The following is a 26,457-nucleotide window of genomic DNA, read 5'->3' on the forward strand; positions in this document are numbered from 1 at the left end:
TTTAATTGATTCGCGGTTGCATCTCGTCGACAATAAAGGCCACATTTTTATCGACCGTTGTACGATATCTGTTTGGTTCCTATAACAATTTTTATTTGGCAGTCTTTTATTAGGTCACTAGATTAATTGTCGGTGAAAAAGATTGTTGCCATCGTACGAAATTTATATGTAAGTAAAAAATTAATACATCAGAAATGGCAAGCGCATACAGAATATGATATTTAATATATTTCTGACGAATTGGGTACCATTTTGGTGAGGACTGCTCGTTCCGTTATTTCGTACTTCAGAAAAGAAATTGCTACACAAATGTAATATATATAAATATTGTAGATACTAACATATATTAATAAAAAATTAATACATCCTTCAGAAATAATAGATACATACAGAATATGATATTTAATATATTTTTGACGAATTGGGTACCATTTTGGTGAGGACTGCTCGTTCCATTATTTGGTACTTCAGAAAAGAAATTGCTACACAAATGTAATATATATAAATATTGTAGATACTAACATATATTAATAAAAAATTAATACATCCTTCAGAAATAATAGATACATACAGAATATGATATTTAATATATTTTTGACGAATTGGGTACCATTTTGGTGAGGACTGTTCGTTCCATTATTTGGTACTTCAGAAAAGAAATTGCTACACAAATGTAATATATATAAATATTGTAGATACTAACATATATTAATAAAAAATTAATACATCCTTCAGAAATAATAGATACATACAGAATATGATATTTAATATATTTTTGACGAATAGGGTACTGTTCCGTCACAAGACGAAAACAAACATCTGGGTGGCAGACTTCGGCCTACCTCCAGTCTACCACGTTTGTAATGCACTAGCATTTATGGTAGCGGCCCGGGACAAAATTTACAACACCCTACCGGGCCCAGGTTTATAACGCCTTTCCGGACCCATCGAGTGAGGGTACCACGCGGCCACCTCGGCACAAGGTCACCCTCCCTCTGGCAATGGTAGGCGTCAACCAATCACGAACAAATTAGAAGACAGAGATTCTTAGACCCCACCCACACCGAGACTAGCTGCAAGGAGACAAGAGACGACAAGACCAGTCAACCAAGTAGCCTCGAATAAACCACTACTCCTTCGAGCAACCGTAGAGTCGTAGTCCACCACCAAATCCGCGTATTTCCTTTACTTCTTCGGTTCTGTTAATGTCAGAATCGAAAGTGCAAACCGACACGCACAAGAGTGTTCCTTGCACCAGCTGCACCATTCAAAAGGTGCACGACTAAACATTGGTCCTTCGAGCCGGATCCACCCTTGGAGCGACGGTTCACCACCAAGGCGGAACGGTCCAGTGTCCAAGAGCGGATTCATCTTCCCAGCATCCACCAAGGAGCTACAACGGGAACTACAACTTCGACAACTCTTCCCAGCATCCACCAAGGAGGTACAACGGGAACTACAACTTCGACAACTCTCCCCGACATCCACCAAGGATCTGCAAAGGGAATTCCATTTTTGGCAAGCCTTCCCGGCATCCACCAAGGAGCTGCAAAGGAAGCGTCAAGTGGACAGTTCATCCCAACGGAGACCAACAACGTCACATTGGGAGGCCTACTACAACCCCTGGACGACGGTTCTACGCTCACCAACTACAAGCTGCGGAGATCGGTGCAAGATCTGCCCAGGTAAGAGGTTGACTCATCTATCCTTCTCTTTCCTCTGATTCCATACTACCCGCCGACAATCTCAATTACAATGGCCGACACTATGAAACGGCTTGTCAGACAACGAGGTTCGCACAAGGCTCAATTAACGCGACTAGTTAACAACGTACGTTCGTTCGACGATGCTGAAGATGTAGATATGTTAGATCAGTTTCAAAGGAGATTAGAAGAAATTTCGTCTAATTTTGCCGCGACACAACTAGAAATCGAATCCCTAGAAGATAATTTGGACAACGAAGACATTCGCCAAGAGTTTGAGGGAAACTATTTTGAATGCAGCAGAGAAATCCGCAAAATTAGACGCACGTTAAGGCCACCGGGAATCAATGCCAACAACCCCACAAATAGTAATACAGCGGTGCCCTTTAACATCAATACACAAAGTATTCTACCCAAAATTCAAATTAAGCCATTTGATGGTAACTTAGCAGAATGGAATAGTTTTCGCGACATGTTTACCGACTTAGTGCACAACAACAACTCGCTTCCAATAGTGCATAAATTCCATTTATTAAAATCTTATTTAAGGGGTGACGCGCTTGTAATAATAGAATCTCTAAATTCTACCGAGGAGAACTATGTCGTAGCATGGAATCTGTTGCAAAGGAGGTTTAACAATCCGCGGAAAATAATACAAGCTCACATTCGAGCGTTGTTCGAGCTCCCACAAATTCACTCGCACAATTTGCAAATTTTACGCACGTTGACCGACAAGGTGGAAATGCATATTAACGCACTTAGGGCACTGGAACAACCAGTAGATTGGCATGAAATGCTCATTTATATTGTAACCGCTAAACTAGACAAACATACCCGACTTCAATGGGAGCGTTCAGTAGACGAAGATAGGATGCCAACAATACAAGATTTGATTAAATTTCTAAACAAGTTTGCTCGCGACGCGGAACCCCTGCACCTAACAAATTGCAGACCGTCAAGCCTACCTAGGGACGGAATGCAGGTAGCCAGATACGTTGAGCGTCCGCGGCAGGTACACGTAACCGTACGACCACAAGTCAATTGCCCCGTTTGCACCAAAGGCCATTACATTCAATATTGCGAACAATTCTTACAATTAAAGCCACAAGATAGGGTAGCAGAATTAAGGAAGCATAAGCTTTGTCACAATTGTCTCCGACCTGATCATTCGACTATTCAATGTCGATCAGGTAATTGTCGACAATGCAACAAGAAACACAACACCCTGTTACATTTCGAGCCTTCAAATACGGAGCGCGCGACGGTATCAAACTCCGTAGCATCCTCCACAAACACCGTGTCTCTACTTTCGCTCGCGCAATCCGAGCCACTGTTAGCTACCGCACGTGTGATCATCTACAATCGTGAAAACAAGGAAAATCAATGTAGAGCGCTACTCGATTCTTGCTCTCAATCCAATTTTATGACTGAAACCCTAGCGAAATCACTAAAATTAAAACTACACAACCTCTCTCTGCCGGTTTCGGGATTCGGGGAACAACAAAGTCAAGCTAGGTACTATGCAAAGACTAAATTCAAATCTAGGACATCCAACTTCACCGAAGAAGTAGCATTTATAGTCGTTCCAAAAATTACGAGCCAACTACCGTCCTACCAAATAGATCGGTCCGGAATCCCCATACCGAACCACTTAAAACTTGCAGATCCCGAATTCCACGTGCCAGCTAGTATAGACATTTTATTGGGAGAATATCTGTACTACAAATTATTAGGCAGGAATCAAATTAGATTACCAAATGGAAAGGGCGTAATTCAAAAGACAGGACTAGGTTGGGTAATTTCTGGTCAGGTAGAATTAAAGCCAACAAAAAGGGAAAAAACGGTTTGCCACATCACAAATCACGCACTAAGTGAGCAACTAACAAAGTTTTGGGATCTAGAGGAATGCGAACCGCGTAGACATTTATCTGCGGAGGACAAACAATGTGAACAATACTTCGCGACGACCACAACACGCGACGAGCAGGGTCGTTATATCGTTAGATTACCCTTCAATAACAAAACCGAGATGTTAGGAGAAACCTACAATCGTGCCTTAAAACGTTTTCAGGCGTTAGAGCGACGACTACAAATCGATTCAAATCTCAAACAGCAATACAAGGAATTTATCGACGAATACCGTAAATTAGGTCACATGTCGGCAGCAAAGCAAACAACAAATTGCGATGGGTTTTATTTACCGCACCATGCGGTGATAAAAACCACTAGCAATACAACAAAATTACGAGTAGTGTTCGACGGATCTGCCAAACCTACCAGTGGGTTATCTCTCAATGATACTTTACTGGTAGGTCCGACCATTCAAGATGACCTTTTTCAACTAGTAGTCAGATTTAGGGTCCACCAATACGTACTAACAGCAGACATAGAAAAGATGTTTCGACAAATTAAAATACATCCCGAGGACACGAAATTTCAAAAAATTTTATGGCGAGACAACCCCAATGAACCCATAAAAACATTCACGTTGGATACCGTTACGTACGGAACGGCCTCCGCGCCGTTCCTCGCGGTTCGAGCCCTAAAGCAATTGGCAAGGGATGAGGGACACTCATACCCGTTAGCCGCCGCGGCACTCGAGAATGATTTTTATATGGACGACTTACTGACGGGCGCAAACACAATAGAGCAAGCGGAAAAACTTCGGGACGACCTACAACTACTACTTAGCTTAGGCGGTTTCAATTTAAGACAATGGGCATCAAATCAACCGTCCTTAACCAAACACTTGGACCCCGCCTCAGACACCATACATTTCAATGCGTCTGAAACAAAAAAGACGCTAGGCATCTGCTGGAATGCAAAAACCGACACAATCACATACAATGTAAACCACATTCACAATACCGATCGAGTAACAAAGCGGGACATTTTATCAAAAACAGCTCAGTTATTCGACCCGTTAGGTTTGCTCGGACCCGTAATTATAATCGCAAAATTTATAATGCAAGACATGTGGAAGCTAAAATTGGATTGGGACGAATCAGTACCACAATATATACATACCGCGTGGATTGATTTTCTTTCACAATTGCCAAATTTAAACAATTTCAATGTACAACGCAATATAATGGTACCAAACCCGGTACGTCTCCAACTACACGGATTTTCAGACGCAAGCGAAAGGGGTTACGGTGCATGCATTTACATTAGATCCGAAAATGAGGAAGGTAGAGTAGAAACGCATCTTCTCTCGGCAAAATCTAAGGTCGCACCGTTGAAGTCGGTAACATTACCGCGACTAGAACTATGCGCAGCAACGTTGTTAGTGCAACTATACAAATCAATCTCCAATACGTTGAAACTAAAATTTGACAAAATCAAACTATGGACAGATTCCACGATAACGCTACATTGGATAAATACCTCTCCGCACTTACTAAAAACGTTTGTAGCTAATCGCGTTGCGGAAATACAATCGCACACAGAACCACATGATTGGTCACATGTGATATCATCGGACAACCCTGCAGATTTCATTTCTCGGGGTCAAGTAGCATCTCAATTCATACATAACCATAATTGGTTACATGGTCCTGCTTGGCTAGTACAACCCGAAGCTTCTTGGCCGCACAACCCCATACTCCCAATAGAAATTCCGGAACAACGCACTACCGTGGTACTAATAGCGAATACGGATAATAAGACGCAACTATTCGATAAATTTTCATCATTTTCAAGGCTATTGAGAGTAGTTGCATACTGTTTACGATTTCGAAGCAAATATACCGGGGAACTATCTATTACAGAGTTACGACAATCGCACAACCGCATAATAAAGTCAATACAGGCCCAACAATTTAACAAGGAATTGAAGCAATTGACACAGGGTATCGCAATAGACAAGAGCTCAAAACTAACCAGCTTAAACCCCTTCATTGATTCCGATGGTATTATGCGCGTTGGAGGTAGGCTTAGGCATGCAAAAATTAAATACGGACAAAAACATCCCATTCTGCTACCAAAATCAAATCGCATCACGTCGTTGATTTTACAACAAGAGCACGTCAATAATATGCACGCGGGGGTACAAGGTACACTATATTCGGTACGACAACGGTACTGGCCCATTGATGGCAAAAATACTACCCGTTTCATTATTCGGAAGTGTATACGATGTTTCAAGGCCAACCCACGAAATTCCCCGGACTACCTGATGGCCGACCTTCCCAAGGATCGGGTAATACCCGCTCGACCGTTTGAAAACGTTGGCATTGATTACTGTGGGCCACTATTCGTCAAGGAAAAACGTTTCCGAAACCAAAAACGATTAAAGGTCTACGTCGCGGTCTTTGTATGTTTTCTAACAAAGGCGGTTCATTTAGAACTAGCCAGTGATCTCACTACCGAAGCATTTCTAGCAGCATTCAAAAGATTCTCATCGAGACGCGGCAAACCAAAAAACGTATATTCCGACAATGGAACGAATTTTATAGGAGCGAAAAACCTACTTTCAGAACTGTTCAATTCCCAAAATTATAAAAAACAAATACAACAATATCTAACATCGCAAGCCGTAGAGTGGCATTTATCTCCTCCTCAGTCACCTCACTTCGGTGGCCTTTGGGAGGCTGCGGTAAAATCATTTAAGCATCATCTGATACGCACAGTCGGTGATACTCTACTGACGTACGAACAATTAAACACGTACGTAATTGAGATCGAAGGCATCTTAAACTCCCGACCTCTAACTCCCTTGTCACCCGATCCCAATGACCTGCAAACGTTGACACCAGCCCACTTCCTCATCGGTGAGTCTCTTACCTCGTTGCCTGAGCAAAATCTAAGTGGTACACCCTCCAATCGATTGTCGCTATGGCAACATACTCAACAAATGAAGCAGCATTTTTGGGCCAGATGGCACAAGGAATATTTGAACGAGATAAACATCCGTACAAAATGGAAACAAGGAGGAAGCAACAATCTGAGGGTCAACGATCTAGTCCTTATCCGAGATGAAGGACTACCTTCAATGCGGTGGCCAATTGGACGAGTATTGGAAGTACACCCTGGAGGAGACAACGTAGTTCGCGTCGTGACTGTCAAATCTGCGAGCGGAATTTATAAACGATCCATAAAAAAAATCTGTCCGTTGCCAATTGATCTTGTATAAAGTGTAAAAATCCAATCACATCAACACGTACACATTCATATGTATATATTATTCTATAGGTTCAATTTAGCATACATAACAATACTAACGCGTGCTTGGCAAACATATATACAATTTAGACTATATAGCGGAAAACTCTAGACGTAATGCATTGTACATATCTATTTTATAGTACTAGGATTAATTAGCACTAAGCTGCGGCACTATACTTCTGCGCTATCAATCATAACCGTTGTAGCTGGTCTCCTGTGGGTACAAGAGAGTCTCGAAATCCTGTCAAGTCTCTATACAAGTATCGAAATTTCGAACGTGACCGTTCAAGGGGGGCGGCATGTTCCGTCACAAGACGAAAACAAACATCTGGGTGGCAGACTTCGGCCTACCTCCAGTCTACCACGTTTGTAATGCACTAGCATTTATGGTAGCGGCCCGGGACAAAATTTACAACACCCTACCGGGCCCAGGTTTATAACGCCTTTCCGGACCCATCGAGTGAGGGTACCACGCGGCCACCTCGGCACAAGGTCACCCTCCCTCTGGCAATGGTAGGCGTCAACCAATCACGAACAAATTAGAAGACAGAGATTCTTAGACCCCACCCACACCGAGACTAGCTGCAAGGAGACAAGAGACGACAAGACCAGTCAACCAAGTAGCCTCGAATAAACCACTACTCCTTCGAGCAACCGTAGAGTCGTAGTCCACCACCAAATCCGCGTATTTCCTTTACTTCTTCGGTTCTGTTAATGTCAGAATCGAAAGTGCAAACCGACACGCACAAGAGTGTTCCTTGCACCAGCTGCACCATTCAAAAGGTGCACGACTAAACAGGTACCATTTTGGTGAGGACTGCTCGTTCCATTATTTGGTACTTCAGAAAAGAAATTGCTACACAAATGTAATATATATAAATATTGTAGATACTAACATATATTAATAAAAAATTAATACATCCTTCAGAAATAATAGATACATACAGAATATGATATTTAATATATTTTTGACGAATAGGGTACCATTTTGGTGAGGACTGCTCGTTCCATTATTTGGTACTTCAGAAAAGAAATTGCTACACAAATGTAATATATATAAATATTGTAGATACTAACATATATTAATAAAAAATTAATACATCCTTCAGAAATAATAGATACATACAGAATATGATATTTAATATATTTTTGACGAATAGGGTACCATTTTGGTGAGGACTGCTCGTTCCATTATTTGGTACTTCAGAAAAGAAATTGCTACACAAATGTAATATATATAAATATTGTAGATACTAACATATATTAATAAAAAATTAATACATCCTTCAGAAATAATAGATACATACAGAATATGATATTTAATATATTTTTGACGAATAGGGTACCATTTTGGTGAGGACTGCTCGTTCCATTATTTGGTACTTCAGAAAAGAAATTGCTACACAAATGTAATATATATAAATATTGTAGATACTAACATATATTAATAAAAAATTAATACATCCTTCAGAAATAATAGATACATACAGAATATGATATTTAATATATTTTTGACGAATTGGGTACCATTTTGGTGAGGACTGCTCGTTCCGTTATTTGGTACTTTACAAAAGAAATTTCTGCACAAATGTAATATATAAATATTGTAGATAGTAGCATATATTGATAAAAAATTAAAACACCCTTCAGAAATAATAGACATATACAGAGTATGATATTTAATATATTTTTGACGAAGTGGGCACCATTTTGATCTCGGTGAGAATTGCTAATTACACTGTCTTCAAGTGAAAAAGCTTGCAGCACGCGTGCAAAATGTAATTGCAACGGTACCGATTGTTTCCCACTGTTTCCCAGTTGATGGCTGTTATCACGCGATAGTTTCCTCGGAACGGACAAACAAATGGCGTCATGGGAGAGGAGCGGATACAGTTATCCTCCTCCGTTCCTAACGAAGACGACAGCGATTCCGCTCCGGAGCGCTCGAACTCGCGTTGCTGAACGGCCCTGACCTTACAGAAGCCGGTTCGTTGAACTGTTCAACACAGAGTTGTCAATTGGACGCACGATTGCATCAAATGCCGTCGCAACGCGGATTTACTTTTTCAATGGGACGAGTTCGAGTTCTGTCGTCCTCTGACACACGCGTTCGCTCATCGAGTGCTCGAGTTCACTCGAAACTCGTGTCGCATTTCTCGTATTTGTCGTTCTGTTTACACCGGCGAGAAACCAAGTACCATTTCTGTACCATTTTCTAAACCAGTGAATTCCTGACGTTAAAACTTGGATTTTCGGCATTTTCTGGCCAAAATCTACAGGATTGCATAAATTAAAGTGGAAAATTTCTGGTTTCCTGAGCTAAAGTTTAACCTGTCTCTTATTTTAAGCAAACATAACGGGTAAGGATTTATTTTCATTTTTCAAAAAATTGTTGAAAGTACTGCATTATTACGATTAATAAAATCCTCGCTGTTGAATTATCGAATCACTTTATTTAGCTTTACAATTATTCGAGGCATAAAAGTACGTTCAGTTCGTTGATTCATTCGGGCTACAATGAAAGACAATGGAGTGTTCGGTGAATACATTTTGCAACGTTTGTATGTAATAAAATAAGGTTCAGTCGCTTTGATCTCTCGGAAATTTTCTCGTCAATATTTGATGCGATTAAACAGATATCGGTTGAAGGACACCGAGGGCGTAGGTGCAACACGTGTAATAATGATAGGAGAACGCTGACACATGTGCTAGAGGATTATTATCGAGTAAAAGGAGGGGGGAGTGCGCGTTGGATTGGAAATATTATATGCAAAGAAAAACGGGGAACGGAAAGGAACGTTCAGCACATGTAGAGAGAGAATGAGCTGTGGAAAAACACGTGCGAAATAAATCCAGAAGAAATAGAACGTAATTTCATTAGCGGAGAACGGGTTCAATTTATCAAAGGCATAAATACAGAGGAAAAATGTAGAACATACGTACTGATCTTTTGTGGGCGTTAAAGCTAAAATGTCTTCGAGCAGAATGGGTTAATATTGAGTTAGCTAAAAAATTCGCACGATTCTTTTACACGAAATAAATTGGAACAAAAGTTCCTGGTCAACCCAACAGAAATTGACGATATTTTACCGGTTGTAATTTCGTAAATAACAATCGTACAGCAATAAACTTAGGCTCATCTTAAAGCTTGAAGACTCTGCTTTCGAACACCGTTAATCATTTTCCTCGAAGATATTTTTACATGATGTGGCAGACGGGAAACCGAGGGGGGCCATTTTCCTCCAAAATGCTATAAATAACTTCTATAAAAATGTTGGAAAAATTTTTCGTGAACGAATCTTCCACGGATTTAAATACTGAGAGACTTCAATCTTCAAATCTGGGGAAAATTCGTTCCGGAAAAAATGTTCAACTTGAAATTTAATAAAAAAATTGATTATTTTTGATTCTCCCTTGTGATGCAAACGGGTTAAGGGTTAAGGGTGAAGGAAACGTATTTTCCAGGGTGCAATTCGACTAAGATAGGGGTTTTCTTGTTTCTGTTCGCAGGGAACGGAAGCACGGAGGCAAAAATGTCGCCGGTAAAGCCGTAATTCATCGAGCTTTGTAGGAAGCGGAAGTCGCGAAGAGAACCGAAGTCGGACGGAGGAAGAAAATGGCGTCCACCAGCGGGCACAAAAGGAACGGCTCGAGTTCGAGCATGTTCGCCCACAAACGCACCGAGTCCGGCGGCGGTTTCATCGGCCACAAACGCTCCGAGAGCGGTCACAAACGGGCCGAGAGCATATCCAGTGCCTTTGGCCACAAACGATCCGAAAGTGGCCACAAGAGGAACGAGAGCGGCGGCGGTTTCGGGCACAAAAGGTGATTCTCACCCCCTTCGTCCGAACGGAATTTCTTAACGCGAGGCCACCCCCTTACTTTTCCTCCACTTAGGCCCGGCGGCCCTCTTTGCACGAAAAAGAACGCTGGGAACAGCTTCCCTTCAGGATGTCCCCGTTCGAACCCCTCCCCCCTTGAACGTTTCTTTGTCTTTTTTCCGCGTCCTCGCTGCAATTCGAACGGCACCTGCCTCTTAATTTAATCGTTTGTGTCGGGAAAGATGTGTCTTTTTCTTTACGGAAGGATCAATCCGTAAGTGGATTAGACTGTCTTGAACTAGTTATTAGACTTGCGGAGTTTGTGAATTTTTGATAAAACTGTATTACAAAAGTTTTTAGAAATATTCATAGAGTTCTTAACTTCTTGAGTGACCTCTTCTTAGAGAAAATTAAACTGCGGCTCTGGGAAACTTTAACGTAATACTTCATTTACTACATCTTAATATACCTGTTTAAAAATGCATGTATTACTGCCTTATTTCACTATATTTATAATCGTGAAACAAAATCGACTTCCATTTACCGGTTCAGTAAAAATCGACATTAAATGAACTAATTGAGCCGTTGCGCATTTGTAGTATACTCGAGGGTTGGAAAAGCTGTATGAATCATTGCTTCCCAAATCGAAACGAAATTTGTACACGTTCAAAATTCCTTCCAAGACTGTTTGGAAACGTTTATAATTTTTGAACTTGTCCGATGGACCTATCACCCCCATAAATTCTCGAGAGGCATGAAACTCATTACTGAATGAACAGAAACCTCGCATACTTCGACATAGTTTTAACTCCCTTAGATATAGTCTTCCTGCCTCCATAAACTCGAGATAATCTGCATCCACCTCGTAACAAACCATAAATATTAACACATTGCCTACCTTCTTAATTGCATGTAAAGGAAGCTCAACGTCTTTCATTCGAATTTCATTATATTTATAATAATAATGTAACACGATATTAATTCTAAAAATGTGATGTATTATGAATTAGAGACTGCGGATTTTTATGCAAAATAAAAAATATTTGCATTGATTGCAAGACACAGGGGCGACATAAAAGTTTCTTTATTCTTCTAATTGTTTTATAAAGCCGAAACCAATACGCTGGCGACTTTCAATCTTTTTAATATGTCCAATGCTTTAAATTGTGCTTACCCATTTTTGCTATAAATACATAAAATCCGCAGTCTAATTATGAATGAAAATACTGTCGCTTTTTAGCATTTATTGAATATTTGAAATTCTCAATTGTGGATCTTTGGTTTCAAAAAGACCATTAGAAAGACTATCGGCAAGTATTAATATTCGCTCCAAGACGAAAATATTCCGCGAGAAGTCCTATTTCAACTTCCCGTTTCGAATCCCAATAAAAACGGGGTGGCAGAGTTTATTTTCTTCGGCGAACTATCGGCTCGAAGTAGATATAAACTGCGCACGATATTGCCTCGCGTGTATAACTGCGGGACCGCGAGAAAGGAAAAATGTTAATATTCAAACCGGTGAAAAATCGCCGACATGGATATGCAATTTCTCGGTGTTCGACGGTACGCACAGCGTCTACGGGGGTGTTTCGTGATAGGTTCCAAGGGGGGTGGACGGGAAAAATTCAAATAACATGGGAAGAAGGCTCTTGTTACCTCGCGAAGTAATATGATCCTTCTTCGCCTAACCGGGGGAGAGGGGAGGGGAGGTTTTCTACGTGTAATGTTTAGGTAAGTACAGGTTCCAACCGTCCAGGGGCTTCCAGGATTCTGTTTGTCTTCTCCCTTGTTCGTTAACGAGACGGGAAACCAAGAAATTGCGTTTGCAACGACGTAACAAACTTCCTGCCCCATGGCATTCGGATTTTATTACGTGTCCCTATGGTTGCGCGCTCGGCACGGGGAGTGGGGAGTGCCGATTCCTCGAATGAAATTAGAGTCATCGCTTTCGCGGTATCATTCCGACCAGTTGAACGGTCTAGATTCCTCCTTGCGAATTAAATGCCCTTTTTTTTCTTTTTTTTCTTAGCCGTTCGAACGGATGGAAGCCATACGAGAATGTAGAAAAATTTATCTGTAAAGTTCATCCATTTTTTTTTTTCAAACATCGCAAATTTTCTTTGTCGTCACCGTTGCATTAAATCCCGCATGAAAATGAAAAAGTATGCAATGACGAACATGATCCTCGGTAGGTACGGACGCCGCTATTTTATTACAAGGTTGTAAAAAAATTATACTTTTTAGAATATTTTGAACACAGGCTGCTTTACCGAAAACTGTAAAAGTATACGTGTTTCCTCTTCAACGATCGGTACAGAACTAAAGGCAAAACAAATTCTTTGAAAATAACACTGTCCAACAAAATTAAACTTTTTTCGAGTTTTGCAATACCTGTTGGGTGATTCTTATACACTTTGTCATCCTAAAACCGAATCTGAAAGTAGAATTGCTCCATCACGCAACGTTTTCGAAAAATTTTGGTTTTTGTAAAAATGCCCGATTTTGATACGAAACGACGTGTTACGCAAAAACTAAACACGCGAGAAAGTTAAAATTTGAGTCAAGAGATAGAGGGGACTCTCCTCTACATATTCATATAGTCAATTATATTTTTATGTACTTCCTAATAGTTGTAAATGGTTGTTAAAGTTTGAAAATGTGCCGACGCGGGTACTTTGTACGCTCTATTTTTGTATTTATGTGAAAAATCCTTTATCTAGCAGGAATTTACTATACAGGAATGCATTCTACAGACATTTCTGGTAAAGAAACCATTCACGAAAAGTATTTGGTTCCCTTAATGTACGAGAAGGATCAGAAAATGTTAATTGACAGCGTGTGCGCGACGCGTTCGCGCCAGACGGCCATTGCAGCCTTTTCGCGACTCGCCAGGGCCGTCGCTATGCGTAGTCGACGTTGGTACCACTCAAGTATGTCTTTGCTTACTATGCTTAATTAAATACATTTTTTTTTGTCTTTTTGGGTGCCAATCATTACAAAAGATTATAAAAATACGAGTTATACTCACATTTCATTGTGGAAATGCTTAATAAAGAAAATTGAATACAAAAACTTACCTATTTCTGATGTAAACAAATTAAAAATGTTTCCGCCTTGCTTGACGTTTGTTCCTGGTATCCCGATTTTCAATAATAAGTGTCCAGCAGTAATCAGCAAGCATCCGCACATAAGTCTTTTCCTTTGTAACGTTTTTCCACTGTTGAAATATCTTGATGAAAGATTAATGCTGGAATTGTATTCCTTGTTTTGATTTTAAAATAATTTCGCCATGAATATAACAAAAACAGTCCGGCTGATTTATACACTTCCGCGAGATTTTATCGATTTAATATAGAGCGATCTATGTCTTAATTATGTACTTCGATCAATAAAATCGATAAAAATAGTCCCATTTACATAGTGTTTGGACTTATTTTAATCGGAAGAATCTTGAATGTCCATTGGTATTACAATTATAAAGATAAGACAACAATTACTGAAAATAAAATTTTCCCGTCACCGCATTGCTGCGGTCAATTTTCTTTCTTAAGCATTTCCACAATGAAATGTGAATATAACTCGTATTTTTATAATCTTTTGTAATGATTGGCACCCAAAAAGACAAAAAAAAATGTATGTAAATAGTAAGCAAAGACATACATGAGTGGTACCAGCGTCGACTACGCATAGCGACGGCCCTGGCGAGTCGCGAAAAGGCTACAATGGCCGTCTGGCGCGAACGCGTCGCGCACACGCTGTCAATTAACATTTTCTGATCCTTCTCGTACATTAAGGGAACCAAATACTTTTCGTGAATGGTTTCTTTACCAGAAATGTCTGTAGAATGCATTCCTGTATAGTAAATTCCTGCTAGATAAAGGATTTTTCACATAAATACAAAAATAGAGCGTACAAAGTACCCGCGTCGGCACATTTTCAAACTTTAACAACCATTTACAACTATTAGGAAGTACATAAAAATATAATTGACTATATGAATATGTAGAGGAGAGTCCCCTCTATCTCTTGACTCAAATTTTAACTTTCTCGCGTGTTTAGTTTTTGCGTAACACGTCGTTTCGTATCAAAATCGGGCATTTTTACAAAAACCAAAATTTTTCGAAAACGTTGCGTGATGGAGCAATTCTACTTTCAGATTCGGTTTTAGGATGACAGAGTGTATAAGAATCACCCAACAGGTATCGCAAAATTTTTTTGGTGTTGGACAGTGTAATTGATTACTTATGGGTCCCCCTAATAACTGTCCATCCCGAAATCAAACGAACATGAACGCGCGTGGTACATCGACGTTCAATTATCCGTGCAGTTAATCGAAAGCTGTCCTGTACAGTTTTAATCCGGGCCATATATTCGATTATCGGATATATACATATTACTCGCGGCTAATGAGGGCGTGGGGTTTAAGAGGGAGGGGATTGGATGCTAATGGATCGGTTCCAAATTGCTCGCTGACCTTCGCGTTCTATCTAACGTTTCCAGGTCCGAGTCTGGCAGCAATTACCATGCCGGGCATCGAAGGAACGAGAGCATGTACGCCATGACGGGGCTGTACGCGGAGACCGCGGGAACCGGCGGCGACGAAGCCACAGACCCGTTGCAGGCAACCGGCAGCAGACTGACTCACGACACCGTCATCAGGTGTCACAGTAGAAATCCCAGTTCTGGCCTCGTGGACCATAGGTGAGTGCCCCGGACCAGTAACACGCGCTCGGGGTACATGTCCCGGAAATGACTATCCTCGCGCCGCCCCGCGTCGGGACGCGTCCAGCGATCATCGAATCGCTGCGATGATATCCTCAGATAGAAATGGAGGATCGGTTTACGCCGAGCCTCGGAAATCGGACGCTTCTCGCGATCTCCCATCGGCTAGGTTTCAATTTGGGACCAGTCAGACCGGCTTCTATTTTTTATTTCATTTTTAATCCTCCGATTTGACACGATCTTCGAAGATTTCTTTATTTGACAAGTTTCCGTGGAGATTGAATGATCAGTATGTTCTCTGCACCGTCTCCATAGGTGCCCATTTGACAATTGTCATAGATATTGAACGAATAATTTTATTAAGACAATGGGTGAGCAATTTAACAGAGTCGCTATACGAGGAATGTATTTTTTAAATATGAATATGATATTAAATATGCATATGAAGCATACTGTTCTACCCATCCGTTCCACAATGTTCATTTGACACGATTTTTTAAGATATCGAATGAACAATACGTTCTGTACACGTACATTATTTGATTGTAGATGATCAATTAATTAAAGCTACTGTGTACGAGAAAAACATTTTTCAACCGTGTTACGAATAATGTTAATAATGCTACCGAGTCTTACAAGTAACTAATACATGTTGCCTTATAAAAGTGACGGGATTGAATTTATTTGGATTTTGTGCGGTTCGTATTATAATACATGCTCTACTCGATATATTGATTTAATCATTTCCCACGAAATCATCTTTATAATTCCAGTAATTGTAAAATAAAAACTCTGGAACCGGTTATTTCGACCGGCGCGGCGGTGGTAGGTTTACCTCTTCAAGGAAAATATTTTTAATGCTCTAAAAAATTCTCCACATGGAGCCCGATTGGACGAGTAAAAATTGAAGTTGTAGAGATCCTCCCTTGCAATTAAGGAAGCTTCCGATTTCCGTGGAACAGAGACTCTTCCCGCGAAAAGCAGGTTGTTCGTTAGCGAACCTAATCGTGCCAAGCTGTTCAATCTTCGATTCGCCCATTGTCGGTCGAACAGCCCAAGGAAACATGCACATTACGTGACTAACAATCGTCTCCCACGTCACTCTTGCGTCACCGTTGACAAGTACTCGCACGCAGCTCCTTCTAAGACAGCTCTTTCTCTTCTAAACAGAGTAAAACAAAAAAAAAAAAAGAACAGGAGAAAGCCGCGTGTCGAGCGTGTCGCGCACAAACGAAACAGAAATTCCGCTCGCGATCGGCTGTCGTCGGTTTGCGAAATCGGCAAACCCCTGGAGACGTTCCGAGGATTCGCGGGAGAAAGGTTCCGCGACAGAAAACAAAATTGCAACACCTGCGAAACGTGGAGAGTGAAAGCACCGTGCGGTTTGACCGTGACACGTTTGCGCTCCGTGAAATAGACTATTCTGTAATTGACGCTCGTCATCGGCTTCTCCTTCGGACACTCCTTCGATCGCAGGATCTTGCGCTAGAGGTGGAAGAAGTATGACGATTTCACACGGCACCGCGTAAACTTTATTATTAGACGAGGGAAGACTGGTTTTACCAGGCTGGAGATCTTCCGCCGGAAGATCGCGAAATTTAACGATCTTATGGGGCAGCGCGGAAATAGCTGCGTAAATCAATTTTGCACACTTCGATTGGCAGCACTGAGTTTAAGATATTTTTGCAAGCGCCGGTACTTGGAAAACTTTCCGGAATTTATAGAATAGCGATGGATGGAATTAGTAATGGATGCAGAAGTCGCCTTTCGACGATTTGATTGGCAGATTCGCCGGTGGGAAAATTCGGCGAGCTTCTTATCGAAAAGCAGAATTGGCCGTAGAAATTTTGATGACTTGATAGAATATTGAATGGAATCCGTAATGAGTTGGCTATTTACTATTTTATCAGATTTATATCTAGGATTCTGGCGAAACGCCAATATTCGATTAAACAGATCAGCCATTTGTGACTATATGTCTAATATAGAAAATATTTTTATTAACGATAAGGGCAATTGTAACGATAACAGTCGGCATACGTAATTAGAACATTAATATAAATTTAAGGAAAGGTTCAATAAGCATTGGAGAAATTTTTTGGCAACCTCTATCGTCATTTACATGGTTCAAAAAATTAGGAAGTGCTAAACGTGCAGAGTGAAAGCATCGAATGGTTCGACCGTGACACATTTGCCCCGCGTGAAATAGATTATTCTGTAATTGACGCTCGTTATCGTTTGCCAATTTTTACGTAACAATGAATAATACCTACATTGTTCTATATTTTGTAAAAGGAGAAAAGCATCCATTATTTTCTTTTATTATAACAATATATTCTTTTCTTTTATTAAAAAATTTACGGTATTATATTTATAGTATTTTCTTTTAGGGGTAGAATTCGAATTTTCAGTTCAAAGTCTTTTACTATAGAACATGTTTGGTAGCAAATACGTGATCACTCTATATAGTAAATCTTGTAAAATACTTCTTCCACCTGTACCTTACCTGTACTTTGCTGTACTTTAAAAAAAAATCTCGCCGAATCACGCACTCACTGTACATCATATGGCACAAGATATTCATGCTTCTTGTTTCTCGTTTTTGCCCTTTTTCAGAGATTTTATCATCAAATGTCACAGCAGGAATCCCAGTGCTTCCATGGTGGACAGGTAATTGTTGGATTTGTGTAATTAACGCGACACGCCGTGTAACATAAGCACACGAAACGCTGCCACACGACTTGTACATTTATCATTCGCAATGCTCTATTGTCAATAAACAAGCTTACCTTGCGATTGGCAGTACAATCGAAGAAGAAACAATTACGTACATCGGAACCCTTCCAATCGTGAAAGCAAATTAAAACGATGGGATACAATCATTTTGTAAATACCTTCTGCCGCAATTAACTCTAATTGATCGATTCTATAAGCCGCGATTTCTGCGAATGATATAAACCAATGAGACACTACCTGTGTTTGTCATCAATGATATCATTTTCCTACTATTGTTGCACATTTATGCAATCGTTGCGGAACAACGCTGCAATTATGTACAAACAGTAACGCGGGTTACAGTGCCCAGTAATTCAAGTTTGTTAAACATTGACGCAAGTTAAAATACCCAAAAATTGCAGATTGCAAGTCCACAAAATTTTTTATGTTGCAATATCCAATAATTGAAGATTGAAAGTTTACAAAATTTGATTTCTAACTCGACAGATTCGAAGTCTCGATTGTACTGTTAAATTTCGACTGAAAAGCAGACGCGATCTAACAAGTCGTTTCAAAAACCTCGGTCTTAATCCTCCAGTGCACGAGTTGATGAGATCCATAAATTACTCTACCGTTTCAATCTTCCCTAAATTATCTTCTAATTCCTCCATGACTTCTCGTTTTACCACCGGGCTTGTGTAACGTAGCAACAATCGCGTCACGCGTAGAAAGCCCTGTGGAAACGTATACGAAAAATTGTTTTGTTTTGACCCGTGCATTAAAGGATTAAAGAGACGATCCGCCGAAATGATCCGCAACAGTTTGAAAGCGGGGAGTTTCGAACAATTAGCGATTTCGTAGCCGCGCAGGCTCTCTCGGGTTTCTGAAATTTTGTGTTTTTCATTGGCACGGTTGAATCAAGGACGGAGAAGGAGAGACCGCAGACACCGCCGTTTAATCCAGACTCAAAGGACTGCGGAATCCTGAGCTGCAGACCGGCCTTTATACAGAGATTCGCCGGAATAAAGGTACGCTAAACTTCTCTCCCCTACCTTGCTGACTTCTTCGAAATCCCCGTAGATCGGGGCAGCCGGGATTTGTTTAAGCCGCGATCGATCGCTCCGGCTCGAGAAAACGGCGCGCACGCGGATGTAAGTATTGTATGAACGTTCGTGAGTCATCGTTCGAAAGTATACGACACGTTCGAGTCGACATTCCGAGGAAGGATTTTAGCCACTGCGGAAAACCCTAAATACAGGTTTTACGCTCGAAATTCACAGACCAAATTGGTCCCCTTGCTTAACAAATTTTCACATGTACAATGATGTAAAATACCTCTTCAACGGTATACTGCATACATAGTTTCATAATGGTTCTTCTATCTCTGCTTGTATAGAAGGCGAGTCATTAAGAACTACTATTTCCAATAACTCGGGACCTGTTGGTTACATACAAAAACCATTTAACAGATTATGTAACATTTTAAGGGACGAATCGAATGAGTACAACTCGATTTTTTTACATCTCACCTTTTCTGAGATCTCAAGGTGACCTTGAGCTTTTCCAAAGTCAACGAACTTCTTTTTTTTTAATACTACGTTGTAACCGATGAAAGGTCGAGTTCAGCTGCCTGTAATATGCCGACTTTGGAATATTTTCACCGTTTTATTTGATGTATGAATGATGTATGTCTTGTCATGAACGCATCAAATCCGCCGTCTTGTTATCTCAGTAGACCAGACAACGAGTTCGATGTTGCCCGTGGCAGGAGGTTGTAACTCTTCCTGACATGTTTCCAAAGGTTTGAATGATGTCTGGTTCCCTGTGTTCTATTTCTTTTCTCTTTTATCTTGAAACGCTTCTTCAACGGTCGAGTTTCTCTTTTAACTCGTATCAACGCTCCCCGAGTTTTGTGTTGAGCTTCTTCGACGGTCTCAAGCTCTTTTCGGACCACTCCAGCCTTCTCGTGTCCGTTTCAACACACTCGGATGCTCTCGAGTCTATTGCAGGATAGCCTGACTTCGTCTAGATACTCTACGCTCATCCAACTTCAAGCTCTGGTCCTCCCTAGATCAAAACCCAGGCCACTTTCATTTGAATCTGCTCCAGCTTGTTCAAGTTTGTACGAGATTGTCCGAACATGCTCTAGTTTGCTCTAGTTTGGTCTAGTTTAGTGCAGTTCGTTCCAATTCCATGTAAACGCAGTCCGAAGCTGATAACTTCGGGTTAAGGCATTCTTTAGACGCAAGCCAGTCTATTTCAGTAGAGTTCAATCTGCACCAGCTGGCTCAAGTTCGTGGAAAATGGCAGCAAGACTTTTTGATTCACTCTGATCAACACTTTAATACGCTTTTTACACTTGAATCAACTTTGGTTGGCTTTCGTTGCCTGTAACCGGCTCTGTTAGTTTCCAGTATGTGCGAATTTGCGTGAAATAGTCTGCGTTAACTCGTTCTGGCCAACTATAGTGAGCTATATTTACCTATAGTTAGCTCTAGACAGACTTTAATTAGTTCTAGGCAACTCTAGACGGATCTCGTCATCTCCAGTTTGATCCAGTATGCTCTAGTCAACTCTAGTATGCTCTAGCCAACTCTAGTATACTCTAGTCAACTCTAGTTTGCTCTAGTCAACTCTAGCAGGGTCCAATCAACTCTAGTTTGGTCTAGTATGCTCTAGCCAACTCTAGTCAACTCTATTAGACTCTAGTATGCTGTAATCAACTCTAGCTAGATCTAGTATGCTCTAGTCAATTCTAGTCAACTCTAGTATACTCTAGTCAACTTTAGTTTGATCTAGCATGCTCTAGTCAACTCTAGTATGCTCTAGTTAACTCTAGTAGGGTCTAATCAACTTTAGTTTGATCCAGTATGCTCTAGTCAACTCTAGTATGCTCTAGCCAACTCTAGTATACTCTAGTCAACTCTAGTTTGCTCTAGTATGCTCTAGTCAACTCTAGTAGGGTCTAATCAACTTTAGTTTGATGCAGTATGCTCTAGTCAACTCTAGTATGCTCTAGTCAACTCTAGTAGGGTCTAATCAACTTTAGTTTGATCCAGTATGCTCTAGTCAACTCTAGTATGCCCTAGCCAACTCTAGTATACTCTAGTCAACTCTAGTTTGCTCTAGTATGCTCTAGTCACCTCTAGTAGGGTCTAATCAACTTTAGTTTGATCTAGTATGCTCTAGCCAACTCTAATCAACTCTAATAGACTCTAGTATGCTCTAGTCAACTCTAGTATGCTCTAGCCAACTCTAATATACTCTAGTCAACTCTAGTTTGCTCTAGTCAACTCTAGCAGGGTCCAATCAACTCTAGTTTGGTCTAGTATGCTCTAGCCAACTCTAGTCAACTCTATTAGATTCTAGTATGCTGTAATCAACTCTAGCTAGATCTAGTATGCTGTAGTCAATTCTAGTCAACTCTAGTATACCCTAATCAACTTTAGTTTGCTCTAGTATGTTCTAGTCAACGCTAGTATACTCCAGTATGCTCTATTCATTCCCAGCAACTTCAATGTCACTCAAATCCACCGAAATTCTCTGCGATACTGATCTTTCCCAGTGGCTAACAAATGAATGTCCCCAGTAATACATCTAAAAAATGATTTTTTAAAGTGGTGATTGTAAATGATCTTAAGCATCGAATGGAAGAGTAAATGCACCGTAAATGTTTCAACACTGATGTTCATATTCTATTCTACAATGGTAAATTTAATGACTTCCGTTTAGTACTTTGGGTTGCATCAGTACTATGAATGATTTGAACGTGATGATGGAGATTATCGTGTGTTTTCGTTGATTCCAGGTGTTTGTGTTCCTTCTATCGTTTCTCGTCACGTTACAACAGGCACTTAGTTCAGGTTACATAAATTCTGTGATCACGACCATAGAGAAAAGGTTCGAAATCCCGTCCAGTCTATCAGGCGTCATCGCGAGCTCCTACGAGATCGGGAACGTCATTACCGTCATCTTCGTCAGCTACCTCGGTAGCCGTCGACACATACCAGTTTGGATAGCGATTGGTAAGGAAAATGATCCACCTGCAAACACTGATCCCTTGAAACTCGTTTGCCATACCAGATAAAAATTCTGGATACAGAAGTAAATTTTATATTTTTAATATTTTAATATTATGACCAAAGAAATCTATAATTCTGTCACTGATCGAAGCACTAATTATGAGCGAAGGAATATATTTTTTTCACTGGTCAGAGTATTAATTTTCTATTGGAACACATTAAAAAGCGTCGTGGAGAGCCGCGTTCTTCCGTTCTGTATAATTTGGATCAGACATTGATACATATTTATAGATCTGGCAAGATCGAATGGAACACGAGGTCCGAGCGTTAAGGGATTAATAGGATCGTATTACCTGGCGATCGTCGCAGTGCCGTAATGTCATCGAAATTTCAGGCGCTGTAATAATGGGACTCGGATCGATGATCTTTATGGTGCCGCACTTCACAGCCGAGCCTAATTTGATGACGGCTGCGAACAACTCCAGCTCTGACAACATTTGTCGAGGCGTATCCTTGCGTGAACAGGATATGGGACTGGGTAAGTTTTACACGCTAAAAACGAACCAAAGACAACTTTAGAAAATCCACATAAAAGAATAACCTATCCCCTACTTTACATCTAAAGAAAATTCTATTTAAAGTACAAAGCCTAATTTCAAAATACGAATAGATAACGATCAATTGTTTCAAACACATGCATAAAGATTTAACGTTTGTGAAGTCTATTATCAATTTAATTGAGTGTAAGTAAATTTAGTTTAAGGCTGAATTTAAATTGAATGTTTATTTGAAGGCTCGGAATAATTTCGTGATTATCTGAATGGAGCTTCTTCTTCTATCTCATCTTGAAAAGACACGTCGCTTTAGAGTCACTTGATCCGAATAACGTGAATGCTTTTTCTTCTGTAAGCACGTTGGACAAAGAATATAAGATGATTTCCTTCTTAGGTCGTTTGTCGTCTGGATTATCATCTCCACCGCTGGCACCACACAACAATTTAAGAGGCGATAATTGTATTCAAGGATCCCCATCCACTGCTGGCCCTGTTATGTTATTTGTACTTGCTCAGTTATTATTAGGCTGTGGTGGTTCTCCCCTGTTTACTCTTGGTACTACTTACATAGATGACCACGTTCGTCCGGAGAGTGCTTCTTTATACATTGGTAAAGAAAAAATACAATTAAAAATTATTTAAAACGTCGAAAATATACAACTCTTATGCACCAATACAATTTGTTATTTTTCCAGGTTGTATGTACAGCATGGCAGCATTCGGACCAGTTTTGGGTTTCCTTCTTGGAGCTTACTTACTATCATTTCACATGGATTCCTTTTCTGGAACTATCATCAGTATAGGTAGCGAATCAATAATTTATTTTCTTTTTATATAACATGCTTCAGAAATATGTGATCAAACTCTGAAAGGCTATACTATTTACCCTAAGAATGAAACCAGATTGCACGAAAGGTCAATGTCTATAATGGTTTTTTATTCCGTATTTATAAACACTTTGAAGCTTTGCAATTATAAGTATTGTGATCAATTTTTTCGTGTTGTACAATATTTCTTTATCGTGGACATTGTGTAACTCGCATTTCCAAATAATTTAAAAAGCAAAGAATATGTGGAACAATCTCTTTTCTAAACTAAGGTTGAACATGATTTTTCTACCTATGGAAAGAGATCTGAATAATTTCCTAGAGTTTCCTAGAGTTTACACATTAATAACCAACGAAAAGCAACAAAGAATAATAAAAACCATTTTTAAACAGATCCAGGCGACCACAGATGGGTCGGCATGTGGTGGGGTGGATTTCTGCTCTGCGGTCTGCTCTTAATCTTAGTCGCAATTCCGTTCTTCAGTTTCCCAAAAACGCTACAACGCGAGAAAGAGAAGATACGAATCATTGAGAAAAACAAATCATCCTCGCAGAAAGAGAAGGAGCAATGTAAGGAGCCGAAGAAAGAGAAATTGGATGACAGCGGTTACGGCAAAGATGTGAAAGGTAAAGAAGTAATCTTCAAAATTTATTCCAGCCTCCAAACACACCTACAACCCTTAATACCACAATTCTACAACGTTGCACTTACATGCACATGCAAAAAGACAGTGAGCACAAACGGACAGATGTCTTGAGCCTCTGAGATTTACTACAGAGAAAACAGTACAATGCAAATCAAAAAATTAACATCATAGGAGTACAAATCTTCGAAATATAGAAAAACATCTGCATCAACAAGAATTAATAACATTTTAATTCTATTTTTACTATTAAAGTGTAGATTTTATGTGTTCGTGACAAAGATCTGTAGATGAAATACACAAAAGAAATTTTTCCCTCGTTCTTAGCCTAGAAATTATAAGGGGATAATCCCCTTGTATAAGGGGATTAAGTGTCTCATAAAAAAGCATGCTTGTTGTGCAGCCACTGAAAATGAACTCTGCAATAGCTCGAGCAATCTGGACTAAAACGTTGAAACGTTTCCTTGCAGATATACCCAGAAGCATGTGGAGGTTGATGTGCAACCCGGTGTACGTGGTGACCTGTCTGGGCGCCTGCATGGAGTTGGTGATCGTTTCCGGTTTCGTGGTGTTCCTGCCGAAGTACCTGGAGACCCAGTTCAGCCTTGGGAAAAGTCAGGCGAGCGTGTTCACCGGCTCGATCGCTATACCGGGCGCCTGTATCGGCATCTTCTTCGGCGGGTGTTTGCTCAAACGTTTAGAATTAAGACCGAAGGGTGCGGTCCAGTTCGTCCTTGTCTCGAACATCATATGCCTGGTCTGCTACGGCCTCCTGTTTTTCCTCGGCTGCGACAACGTTAAAATGGCTGGGACCACTATTCCGTACTTTAACAGCAGCACGAAGGGCCCCGAGCCCTTCCAAGTAAATCTCACTGCCGCGTGCAACTTCGGTTGCGAGTGTCGAATGACGGACGTCGAGCCCGTCTGTGGAAACAACGGTCTGACCTACTTCAGTCCTTGTCATGCGGGTTGCACTGCCTTCAGCTCGAAATCGAATTTCACTAACTGTGCATGTAAGCATTCCTCGTGTTACCGTTTAGCTTATATAGTATCGTCCACTCGGAACATACAATATCCCTCGGATCAAGTTCATTGATGAATGGATTGTGGACTTTATGCATTCATGGTGTCCATTATTGTCTAGAATTTGATGCTCCTTTGTATTTTACAAATTACAATGCAAGTTCTTAGACGTTCAATTCGACACTTGATAAAATATTTAACCCTGGCATGATCGTACTTGAGTCTATCTACACTCGAAGTTAACCAATTCTAATCATTAGCTAGTTGTATTAATAATTATAAAATATTTCACCCTCGCTTGATGATACTTGGGTCCATTTGGACTCAGAGTTACAAACGTTCCATTTGAATTCTAATTTTCTAAACCATTGGCAATTTGTATTAAGTGTAATAAGAAAATCAAAGAAGTAAGCTCACAGATGTGCAAGAAAAGTTGATTCATAAGAATTGAAACGTGCAAAGATTCATAAAGAGAATTGGTTCGTATTTGTTTCTAGTTTTTATAAATCAGTGTATAAAAATTAATGTGTGCATATATGTCCACAGTCTATTAATTAGCCAAGGCCTAACATGTCTCTATACTGATGTAGTAAAACTTTTGGACTTCATATTCAAAACCTCAATCCTCAGAAGTACATTTTGAATAAAAATTCTCTAGATCTCTCCACTATAATTATTCCGTATATTCATCATGTTCTTTATTGTGTGTCACCAGGTATACACGGAAACTTAACACTGTTGCCACCAGCGGCCCCGGAATTCGCAGAAGTGACAGTTGTACCGGTAGCAACAGCAGGCCCATGTACTTCTCCGTGCAGGACTATATTCCCCTTCTTAATCTTACTTTTCTTTATGACCTTCATCGTCGCTATCACTCAGATGCCATTGCTGATGATAGTGTTGAGGTATGTTTCGTCACTAATCAGCATCGCCTCTACCATTACACAATTTTTAATTCGAGTACGTTTGTCGCATATATAGGTCAGTCTCTGAAGAGGAAAGATCGTTTGCGTTGGGCATGCAGTTTGTAATCTTTCGACTGTTCGGTTATATACCAGCTCCTATTTTATTCGGTAACTTAATCGATTCTACGTGCTTGCTTTGGAAAAGCACCTGCGGGGAGAAGGGCGGCCGGTGTCTACTCTATGACATCGAACAATTTAGATACAGGTACATAATTTATGTTAGTAAAAAATACTACGCAGAGCTAGAACAAGTACTGTGAAGAGATTGAAGAGACATAATTTTGTCCAACAGCTA

At 40.3% G+C, this 26,457-nt stretch overlaps 2 protein-coding genes across 5 annotated transcripts in view; both read left to right on the forward strand.

The window, feature by feature from the left end:
- Window positions 1–26,457, forward strand: part of LOC143365287 (solute carrier organic anion transporter family member 3A1-like) — a 100,483-nt gene that overhangs the window by 64,273 nt on the left and 9,753 nt on the right. For 3 of the 4 annotated variants that reach the window (XM_076805334.1, XM_076805333.1, XM_076805335.1), the window contains 12 exons: window positions 10,380–10,694; window positions 15,191–15,391; window positions 18,029–18,082; window positions 19,050–19,155; window positions 21,936–22,152; window positions 22,544–22,687; window positions 23,098–23,313; window positions 23,399–23,506; window positions 23,924–24,157; window positions 24,645–25,187; window positions 25,913–26,102; window positions 26,179–26,367. In XM_076805334.1, the coding sequence (XP_076661449.1) occupies window positions 10,486–10,694; window positions 15,191–15,391; window positions 18,029–18,082; window positions 19,050–19,155; window positions 21,936–22,152; window positions 22,544–22,687; window positions 23,098–23,313; window positions 23,399–23,506; window positions 23,924–24,157; window positions 24,645–25,187; window positions 25,913–26,102; window positions 26,179–26,367 (2,411 nt within the window). In that variant the 5' untranslated portion in view covers window positions 10,380–10,485. The remainder of the gene's footprint in view (window positions 1–10,379; window positions 10,695–15,190; window positions 15,392–18,028; window positions 18,083–19,049; window positions 19,156–21,935; window positions 22,153–22,543; window positions 22,688–23,097; window positions 23,314–23,398; window positions 23,507–23,923; window positions 24,158–24,644; window positions 25,188–25,912; window positions 26,103–26,178; window positions 26,368–26,457) is intronic. The other variant, XM_076805336.1, reaches the window with a different exon arrangement.
- On the forward strand, window positions 1,756–6,837 carry LOC143362429 (uncharacterized). Its single transcript, XM_076802601.1, has one exon. The coding sequence runs from the start codon at window positions 1,756–1,758 to the stop codon at window positions 6,835–6,837; it is 5,082 nt and encodes a 1,693-aa protein (XP_076658716.1).

This window comes from Halictus rubicundus, chromosome 2 (genome assembly GCF_050948215.1).
Source record: "Halictus rubicundus isolate RS-2024b chromosome 2, iyHalRubi1_principal, whole genome shotgun sequence".
Classification (NCBI taxonomy): domain Eukaryota; kingdom Metazoa; phylum Arthropoda; class Insecta; order Hymenoptera; family Halictidae; genus Halictus; species Halictus rubicundus.